The sequence below is a fragment of the Chenopodium quinoa genome, unplaced genomic scaffold (genome assembly GCF_001683475.1).
Source record: "Chenopodium quinoa cultivar QQ74 unplaced genomic scaffold, ASM168347v1, whole genome shotgun sequence".
NCBI lineage: Eukaryota > Viridiplantae > Streptophyta > Magnoliopsida > Caryophyllales > Amaranthaceae > Chenopodium > Chenopodium quinoa.
In genome coordinates, this window is record NW_018742815.1 from 3,316,550 (window position 1) to 3,327,915 (window position 11,366).

The window sequence follows — 11,366 nt, forward strand, 5'->3', positions numbered from 1 at the left end:
AACCCAAATAGTCAAATATAGAGTCGACACAAAAAACCTATATAATTTATGTAAACTCAATCCGAACAATCTACTTGTCACCTCTAAAAAAACAGAGACCATTACGTATCCCCACAGCGAAGAAGACGGCGGTGCAATAATTAACAGAAGAAGATCAAATGATTGGACAAAGGACAAGTTGCACAGAAACACAAGTTGATCTTGCAAAATTGACTTAGATTATTACAACCATAATATTTTAATACAACCATTAGATGAGCAGAAATACAATTAAACACTTTTTTTTTTTTTTTTTTTTTTGGAAGAAATACAATAAAACACTTTGATTAAAATAAATAAACAAAATAAAAACAAGAAAGAAGAGTGAGATTTGACAAAAAAGTGATTCTAGCCACGCAATTCGAACGTGTCTTCCTCTTTCTCTCTCCACTCAAAACCCAACCAACATTCAGCATTCAGCATCAATATAGTGCGCCATCTGCTGATGCATCACTCAACCCCAATGACAACATCTTATTGAAATTCTCAATTTCTGCTTAAAAATCCAGTCTTTTTTCATTAGTTTTTGCTGATTTTCTCTGTTTCTCAAACACCCATTTTGTAAGTTTTTCTCTTTTCCATCCTTTTCTTTTCTTTTTATTGAAAGTGATTTTTAATTGTTAGTTTTGATGATGGGTTTATAGCGATTGATTGGTTAATTGTTTATTAATTCAGCATTTATTCTTTTGATGTTCTTGTTTTTCTTGTTCTGTTCTGAGTAGTTTTCTGCTTGGTTTAATTGGGTTTTCATTATTATTTAAAAATTGAAGGTGTTTGAAATCCTAGAAATTATAATTCATGATATTTGTGATAAGAAGAAATATCAACTGTATTTGATTAATTGGGATTTTAGTATGTATAATCATAGTTTTTTAATTTATGGTAGATGAGGAGTTTTGGCCTTTGGGGATTGGAAAGGGGTGCAAAAGTTGGATAGGTTAATATTGGCTAGATAACTTTGTGTGATTCTGTTTGGGCAGTAGATTAGTGCTGTCAAATCAGTTGTTCAGGTTGTGTTTGGGTCGAGTTATGACGGGTCAATTAGATGGCTTGTCATATTGGGTAATCTTAGTTCGGGTTAGTTTTTGATACCTCTATATAAGTATAGGCTGTATAGCATATATTGGAGTGACCCGCATACATTGGCCACTTGGAGCTACAGTGATATCAAGAATAGTTCTTCTTTTGCTTGAATGCCTGAATCCCATAAGTGGGGTCGGCTACAGAACCAACATGAGGACTCCCCATGATGGGTTACTACTTCCCTTGAGTAAACACTTAAGTAGGATAAGAGGTAGAGCTGAGATGATATGAGAAGCTGTGGAGGTGAATCAATCTGAGATGTGTAGGTGTTTGGCTGTTTTTCTGTGTTTGATATGATGACTTCAGTGTTCAGTAACAACAATGACAGCTCTTCTAAGCTATATGATATCCATGTGTTTAATCCTTATGAGTTTTCATCTGCATTCTAGAACTGACATTAGCCGATGCATTATACCTTTGCTTGGATTAGGTCTCTAAGATATTATGATGACATTGAATTTGGTGATTTCTTATGGTTGGGCCTGTTTTCTGTGTTCGATACGATGACTTCAATGTTGACTAAGAATATTGACAGTTTATCTAAGCTATATAATATCCATAAGTTGCATAAGTTTGATTTTTCATGAGTTTTTGTTCTCACTTTTGAACTGATATGCATCATCCCTATGTTTGGATTATGATTTTAGGATTTTATGGCGACTTTGAATTTAAATATCTTTTGTTTAGTGATGCTATTTCAATTATTGCAGTGAGTAAAGTGGCTGTTTTGGAAGGTGTGGTAACTAGAGAGCCATTGTTGGACAAAATTTTCTTTTTCAACTGGTATCTCAGGACTCAGGAGTCACAATAGAGGTAGCCATGGTAATCATTTATATATTGAGAGATTAAACGTTACAAGGTCAAATTTGGCTGACATGGATTTTCTTGTTTTGCAGGGTCAAGGATTGTAGTTGTACTGTGAAGGTGTACGATGTAAGTTGGTGCAGGATTAGGGAGAGTTCAACGGTGAATTCAGGACTCCGCCCTCATCTTGTGCAATTAGGTATGGTCATGTTCCTAGCCATATTAACCGTGTGCAATTTGTAGTGCTATCTATACATCATGTGATATAATAATGGATGAATTGTTGAACCAGGTAGCTGCCACCCGTGGAAAGTCTCTTGAATTTTTGTCGAAGACAATAACATGGCTGGGCCATATTTTGATCCTGAATATGAGAACTTAAGCATCAGAATAAATCCTCCCAGGTTCCTATCTAGTCTGTACTTTCTAATGAAGCTCTGTATTGTACATGTTATTCACATCTGCCTCTAATATGCCTGTTTTTCAGGGTATCTGTCGATTACACAAGTTGCCGTGATTGCACCCTAGTTAAGGTCAGAATCTCATCTTCTGAATTTCAGAACAAAAGTTGCCCTTTCTCACACCCCCTCCCTCATGTATGGATGATCATGTCATATACTGCTTTCTGACAATATATGAAGAGCTAATATGTTTAAAAAAAATTGTTTTGTTACAGGTTGATAGCATGAATAAACCAGGGATACTTTTGGAAGTTGTGCAAATCTTAACTGATCTTGATCTCCTCATTACCAAAGCTTACATTTCCTCTGATGGTGGATGGTTTATGGATGGTGCGCATTTCTTTAGTAAAGTATTTCTGGTATTATTGATCTAATAACATCTGAACCTATTTTTGATACTTTCAACTACAAAGTATATTGTATATGGATTAAAGTTGACAAGAGCTTTTCTCTTAGTCATGCTTATTTTTGGGGTTTTACTCATCTTAAATGTATATTCTTGCTTTTACTGACTCACAATTTTGGATTATTTTTTCCCCTGTGAAAATCAGTCTTCCATGTTACTGATCAAAACGGGAAGAAGATTACAGACAGCAAGACCATAGATTATATTGAAAAGGTATGCCTATCTGATGTAAGAAGATTACGGACAGCAATACCATAGTTTTGTTTTGTTTTTTTTTTTTTTTTTTTAACAAAATACAGTACCATGTAAGAAGTTTCTGATGCATCATCAGGTAACTAATTATTTTTTGCACCCCATCTTGCAATAGGCTTTGGGACCCAAGGGCCAAGCAGCTGATTGGATAAAGAGTAGGCCAGGAAAAAGAGTTGGACTACACTCTGTTGGTAATCACACTGCTGTCGAGCTGATAGGCAAGGATCGTCCAGGGCTCTTGTCAGAGATCTTTGCAGTGCTTGCTGACCTCCACTTCAACATAGCTGCTGCTGAAGTTTGGACCCACAACACTAGAATAGCTTGTGTCCTTTATGTCAATGATGATACTACCTATCTGGCTGTAGATGACCCCAGCAGATTATCTCTGATGGAAGAACAGCTCAAGAACATTCTCGGTGGCACCCAAGATGATGAACATGTGGCTCACACCAGTTTCTCCATGGGTTTTACCCATGTTGACCGTCGTCTTCATCAGATGATGTTCGCTGACAGGGATTATGAAAGTGCTGACACACTGAATATTGTGGAATATCCTCCTCCTCTGAAGCCTAAAATTTTTGTTGAACATTGTGAGGAGAAAGGGTACTCAGTGGTTACACTGAAGTGCAAGGATCGACCAAAGCTTATGTTTGATATTGTCTGCACACTTACAGATATGCAGTATGTTGTTTTCCATGCAACCATCTCCTCTGATGGCCCATATGCATCACAGGTATCAAGATCATTCTCCTTGCCAAATTTGTGGAATTTGTACTGTTTTCTTGAATTGACTTAGCTTTGCCTGAGCTTCCGTTATGTACGTAGACACCATGCTAAAATTACGTCATCTGGTAGATTGAAGAGTGGAGAAATTAAGTGTCATCACAGTGGATATCTCAAGTTACAAAAGAATTTTACTACATTTTAAATTTTCTTATCATATTTTAGAGTTTAAATTACATTTTTTGACAGACAAGTGTATTGTCCAAAATATTAACAGATATTCTGTTATATTTTCCAGGAAGTTCGAGATGCACATTGTTCAACTAAGGCCTTTCTGTTTCTTAGTTATAATAAGTGTTGGATGTTTAATACTTCCACCTCGGTCTTCATTTAGGTTGAAAATATTTTTACCCCCCAATTTAATTTCAAAATGCATGCATGGCAATATGGCATTACCTTTCATGTGTTTACCATATGCATAAAAAAGTTCAAAGATCCTCATGATGGTTTGCTTTTTATCCCTTTGCTAAGGAAAAAAATTCCTCAGTACCAAAATTTATTTGTACTGCAACATTAAATTTGCTGATGAACAAGAGTTACAGGAGTACTACATTCGACATATGGATGGCTGTACACTTGACATGGAAATGGAGAAGGAAAGGGTTATCAAATGCCTTGAAGCTGCCATTCAACGGAGAATAAGTGAGGTAAGTACTGTCTCAAAACTTTCTTTCTTTTGCCTTCAATGTTTTATGGTAGGATGCTCTAGTTGAAAATATGGTTTCTTCAGTCATTGGTACCACTTACTGAACTGAACAGTGAACAAGTTGGTTTTCTACTGACTTGTAATGCTTTGATTGCTTACTGACCCTTGAGCTTTTTGTGTTAAGACGAAACAAAAATTTGGGGGTGGGATATTATTTTTCAAATTATCGGCTGTATGAAATTTTAGGAGACGTAAAACCTTACAATGGAATGGAAGAACTAAGTGAGTATATAATCAAATGAGTTTGGGTTTAGGCTTTATAAGCATATCTTGAAGCAATACTTGTCATATTATATGACTTTGTAACAAACAGTGCTATTTTGTGGAATTTGGAATTTATCTGATGCTTATGAAACAGGGTCTAAGCCTAGAACTCTGTGCAAAGGATCGAGTTGGCTTACTATCGGAAGTGACAAGGATTCTCCGAGAACATGGTCTGACAGTAATGAGAGCAGGTGTGTCCACTGTAGGAGAGAAGGCAAAGAATGTGTTCTATGTGAGGGATTCTTCAGGGAATCCAGTAGATGTGAAAACAATCGAAGCACTCCGAAAAGAGATTGGGCTTACCATGATGCTCAATGTGAAGAAAGCCCCAGCTAGCTCCAGGGAACCCGCGGAAGCTAAAGGATGGGCCAAAACCAGCTTCTTCTTTGGCGGTCTGCTGGAGAAGTTCATGCCGTGAATATGATGCATGCCGAACATATACTGTGGCATATGTATGTAACATTTTGGTGTATAGACTAATAAAAGTTTCACCAAAGAAAGCCTCTAATTGTCATCAGAACTGTGAATCTTATGATTAATTTTAGGTGGTAGATATGTAGGATGAGAAACATTATTAGGACAGTATAAAGTTCAATATGAAATAGGCCCAAAATTTCTTGCTCTTCATAGAGCTGGTGACTTGCGCAGTTAGGTCATAAATTTGGTTTCATGTTGATGTAAGCTGTTTCCAAACTACACCGAAAATTATATAAAGCCACAAGGAAATTAAATGTATAATGAATTAACGACTCAAATCAAGTCTAGTTTTGTGCAGTGTGAGATCTTGATTTTTTCTTAGGCTTTGCTACGGTGGAAAATTGAGTTTAGCGAAAATAAGTTCAAACAAAAAGTTTTTTAATTTAGTAAAATAAAAGGCTACTCCGTCATATATTAATTATGACTTCTCATGAGAGTTGTAACTATGTACAAATGGAATTTACAAAGTTCTAGAAGGTCAATTGAGGGTTCAATAGAGGTTGTATACATGAAAATTATTGTTTCCTAACTTTAAATAAAAAATGTTAAAAGGTTGAACTGTGATGAAGTTAGCATCTACTCTGTAATAATAACCATATAGAGAATGGAGTTTGCGTCTTGGTTTGGCTTTTAATTAAGACGTATTACACACACTAGTACCTTGACACAAAAATGTTTATTTTATAAATATTTTGAGGTCAGAGTATATATTAAGCATGTTGAACGAAGAGAAAATCATAAAATGAACATTATACGTTATTATGTGTAATTATAAAGATGCGGTATCGCCAAATCAGTGTGATCTGGAATATGACAATTTCAGGTGTTGATGTTCCTACATATATTGCTTCAACATGCCTGTCTTTGACTTTGAGAATCAAGAGTTTTCGAACAAGCAAGCAAACATCTCGTTGTCAATTAAAGCTTGTTAGCTAAAATACTTGTTCATAATAATCATAATTATTTTAACGGATCTTGTATATAATATAAATTTTTAGAAGATGAGTAAATGCAACTCTTCCACCTCCTAACACATTAACATTAACATTTCACTTCTACGCTTTGTCAATGCATAATTTTAATCACTAATATATTAATTTTTAAGATTTATTATTATTATTATTATTATTATTATTATTATTATTTATGTTTTTCAAACTCAACTTAGGGCATGTTCTGATTTACTGAAGTGAGATGATGAACTGAACTGAACTTAACCGTTTATGAGAGAAGGAAGTTATGGACTGAATTGAACTGAATTGGATTCAAATTAAGCTGAAGAGAACAGACCCTTAGAGTAATACTACTTTTGTTTCAAACCTTATACTTTGTACCAGTTAGTCTCAAGCATGCATGCCTTTAGTTGTGAATTGAATCTATTAGACCACATTACTTGCTTCTCCATATTTAACAAAGATAGTTACTTTATAAAAAAAAAATTAAAAAAAAAATAATAAAAACCTTAAAACATACAGAGTACATGGTAATTCTTTTTTAAAAGCTAAAAGAGCAACTCTAATGGTACTCGAAATTAGCAAATTAGCTTACTTGATATGTCACATAAGATTTTAAGCGAATCTCTTTTGTAACTAGTTTGTGTTCCAATGATTAGCTACTAACTTGCAATTCAAATGAGCCTTAATATCTTAATTAGTTTTCTAAGATTAATTTTATTAATATATCAACCCCGGTTTATATAGTAATTTTTTTCTCAAGTAAATTAGCTTGGCCAAGTTAATACGCTTGACCAAGCTAATTTAATTTTTAGCTCTAATGATCAAGCTAGCATTTAGGAAATTTTCTAAATTGCAAGCAAGTTCCTAGTTATAACAATTGAAAATGCTTAATTAGCTCGCATAAGGAAGGGTTCGTAATAACTTTTTTTGAAAGCCAGAGTTCGTAATAACTTGCTCATACTTTATGATTTAATCATTTAATTAACCTAACAAAAGGAATAAAACTTCCAAATTCCAATCAAAACAAGTCTAAAATATTGAGAAATAAATTATAGAAAAAAAAAAACAAAAAAACAAAAACCAAAAAAAAAAAACCAAAACCGTGAGATCAATTTTTTGATAGCATGGATAGATGCGATAACTAAATTCATTATTTCATCATGTCATCAATTATTAATTCCACGAACATTGACTAGGTGTCCAATAATAATTTAATTTAGTGTCCCTCTAAAAAAAATAGTGGATGAAATTATTCGAGATTAAATAAAAAAATAAAATCATATCATAACATATATGATTACGTACAATTGCATGTATGAAGACGATAATCAATGACGGGTTCATTGCTGAACATAATGTACATAAAATCTTTGGTCATATTCTTTTATTTTTAATGCTTTGTGATTTATCTTTTTTAATGTGAAAAAACTACTCGTACAAAAATTGACGTAAAGATAAGGCAAGGTGTAAATTTGCCAAATTTCCAAATTTAGAATGTTAATTTAAATAAAAACCTTTCTATAAAAGGAATAGATAATTGCGTGACTAATTTTTCTTTGTGGGGATTTATTATCTTCTTTGTAATATAGGTAGCTATTTGATGGTTGATCTTTCATAGATATAGTATAGTGTTTCATAATAATTGGAAACCTTTGTAAGTAAATTAAGCAACTATGTTTTTTTTTTGATTATTTTGGTTTGGTGCTTGAAGATATATGAGTCATAAACTCATAATTGATTGGGTTAATTAGTGCATGCATTTAGAGAATTGAAACCAATACTAGTGGGGTAGTAAACAACTAAAAATACCCATATGTAAACACCCCCCCCAAAAAATGATGATTTTGAAAAATCTCTCTGTGAAAAGAGCATTGTAAACTATGATCTCGAAATAGGACCGTGTACCAAAACACATTTTTAGTTTGATAAAATCATTTTTGCTTATAGCAGTATTGTACTAGATTTATATATGGAGCTCATTTGCATTTTGCACACTAAGGGTCTGTTCACATTTACTGAACTGAGCTGAACTGAACTGATTGGAACTGAACTGAACTGAACTGATTGGAGCTGAACTGAATTGAATTGAACTGAACTGAATTGAGCTGAAATGAATATTTTATGAGAGAGGAAAATTAAGAGCTGAACTGAACTGAACTGATTGGAGCTGAACTAAACTGAACTGATTGGAGCTAAACTAAACTGAACTGAAATTAAGTAAATATGAACAGGCCCTAATTTCCTTCTCTTATAAAATATTCAGTTCAGTTCTGTTCAGCTCAGTTCAGTTCAATTCAGTTCAGTTTAGTTCAGTTCAGTTCAGCTGAGTTCAGTCAATGAAAACAAGCCCTAAATAAATACATGTATATGAGGTTCATTTCGATCTATTTAAAAAGTAAATGCCCGGTTTAAGCTAACAATAGTTTTCTGTGACCATTGAAAGAAATTGTTTTTTTTGTTGTGTGCAGCAATACTTAGTGATGAAAATGGCTTAATTGTGCATGAATTTGAACAAGAGATCCCACGAGAAATGCAAGATTTATAAAGCTAGCAAAGGTCCTACCATTGATGTTTTCAGTTAGCTACAATGTATACAAAAGTACAAAGTCAAGGCATAGAAGATGACCTATAAATTGGGATTATTAACTTACAAAAATCTTTTCAACGTTACATGTAAACGTAGCAATCAGCTGATGCAGCATGGCCACCATCTTCACTATCACGTCTATGGTTTATCTATTATCATTGCACATTTGATAACAATATAGTGCAACTTGTATGAAATTTGAATGAAAGCAACCAAAAAAAATCACTCCTAGAACAGAAGGGAAAAAACGCGTTTTTTCTTTATGCAAACGAGGGTCAAGCCCATTTATTCAATAAATAAAAAAAATTACATAATAAACCGTGGCAAGGTCAGTCCTATGATATCCTTCCTCAGAAGAGCTTTTATTTCGATCGGGGGTGCTTAATTAGACAATCAATGTAGTTACGTACTTATGTAAGTTATGTTGCTCATTAGTCCTTAATCAACTTGTTTAAAGTGGAAACTTAAGGTTTATTACAAATTCTATTCGCTTTATACCTTGGCATACATTGATACATGTCATATACCTTTCATATTTTTCATACATGCAACGTATTTTTTTACGCAAAACGAAACACTTACATAATTTTTTTTACTAATTAATTCCGATCTCAATTCGGATCCTTAAAGGAAAAAATGAGCCCTAAAACCTTAACCGAATATTTTTCAACGCGTAAACCGATGAAAAAATTAAATCGGGTTATAATTTACAATTTATAAGAACTTTTGGGCTGTAATTTATAATTTTTTTTTAAATGGCTACGATTTAAAAATATAACTTATTTTGCTAACAAAAACAAGATTAAAGTTTGACCTCATAATTGTATATTTTGTGTATTTAACCTTTTCCAAGCCAGAGTGCTGGAATTGGTATATCAATATATGTATATTTCCCATTCGGCCATTTGTAAGACATTTTATTATTATTTTTTTTTAATGTGATCTCGTTCATATTAGCAAATGTAGGTGTAATTAAATTACGTTTAAAACAAAAATTACGTTTAAAATACTTAAATAAAATCCGCAAGTACTGTCTTCTGTATTTTTTAAATTAATATTTGTGATAAAATAGCTATCATCATCTGATCTTTCCCTTCTCAAAACAAAAAACCTACATCCCTTAATTAGGTATCGAGCATATTGGTCAAGTTGCACAAGAAAGATTGCTAAGAAAGACACTTCTTCTAATAAATGTTTATGGCATGTTATCATACAAAAAAAAAGAAAGAAAAGGTGCAGCGGGTGCAGTGGGCTACACTATGCGGCAGGGGTTATCCGAGTTTTTTTTGTTAGGGGTTATCTGAGTTTTTCAATTAGGGGTTACTTGAGATACTCGGTCAGGGGTTACTTGAGTTATTCGGTCAGGGGTTATTTGAGGGGTTCGAATAACACTACTAGAATCAAGCACTACTAGAATTAAGTCGAATTCCGTTGGATAGCTTCCGACGGACAAATAATTTCATCGGAAAACAAAATTTTTTGACGGATTTATATTCCGTCGGGTATTTCCGATGAATTTAATAATCCGTCGGAATTTATGTACTTTCCGAAAGAATATTCCGTCGTAAAGTCAAATTTCCGACGGAATTTCCGTCGATATTAATAAAAAAAAGGAAAAAAGAATAAAAACCAAACCCTAAACTCTATTTTAACCTACCCTCATCCCTGTTTCACTCCGGCTCCTTTTTCTCTTTCTCCTTCTCTTTCTCTCTTCTCAGCTTTCATTCTCTCTCTTTCGTTCCTCCCTCCTCTCCTCATGATCTCTTCTTCTGTTCTCTACTCCATCTCCTCTTCTCGTTATTTTCTCGTCGGAATCTACATCTCCTCTTCTCGTTCTTTACTCTTCTTCTTCTCCTTCTCTAATTTTTTATGGTTTTAACCCCAAATTCTCTGCAAACACCTCTAATTCCATTGCGCACGGGTTTAATGCCCTTTTAATTTTGTTTTTAAGGGTTTTTAACGTTAAATTCGACCATGAAAAGTCTAACTCTAGATCTAGACTTTTTATTTTTATGGTCAAATTTGGTCTTACTAAACCAATTTCCGATAGACTTTTCTGGGCCGAAATATCTTTTCCGATGCATGAAATCCGTCAGATACCATGTCAGATAATATAAACTCCTTGATTAGATGATTTCCATTGATCAATATTTATAGGGTTACAATGAGTAATCTAATCATATTAGGTAACTATAAGATATGTACAGATATCAAAGATAATCTTATACAAAATATATCCTAAACCTAGGATGAGAATGTTCTATGGATATTCTCTATCAGTCATTTTTCCTACAAATGCTTTTTCGACGGAAACATGTTTTTCGACGGAATTTTTCCATCAAAAAACGACTGTTTTCTAGTAGTGTAAGGGTTACTCGAGGGGTTCACTAGGTTAAGGGTTACTCAGTCAGGGGTTACTCGAGTTTCTCAGTCAAGGGTTACTCGAGTTATTCAGTCAGAGGTTATTTGAGTTACTTAGTCAGGGGGTTATTTGAGGGGTTCGAATAAGGGTTACCCGAGGGGTTCACTTGGTTAAGGGTTACTCAGC

The 11,366-nt window shown here is 33.7% G+C and overlaps 1 protein-coding gene across 1 annotated transcript; it reads left to right on the forward strand.

Annotated features, from left to right (window-relative positions):
- The first annotated feature begins 296 nt into the window (after positions 1–296).
- Positions 297–5,553, forward strand: LOC110725765 (ACT domain-containing protein ACR3-like). Its single transcript, XM_021905236.1, has 10 exons — positions 297–600; positions 1,833–1,935; positions 2,019–2,125; positions 2,219–2,330; positions 2,414–2,459; positions 2,603–2,717; positions 2,939–3,006; positions 3,161–3,778; positions 4,371–4,475; positions 4,893–5,553. The coding sequence occupies exons 4-10, from the start codon at positions 2,269–2,271 to the stop codon at positions 5,214–5,216; spliced, it is 1,338 nt and encodes a 445-aa protein (XP_021760928.1). The 5' UTR covers positions 297–600; positions 1,833–1,935; positions 2,019–2,125; positions 2,219–2,268; the 3' UTR covers positions 5,217–5,553.
- The last annotated feature ends 5,813 nt before the right edge of the window (positions 5,554–11,366 follow it).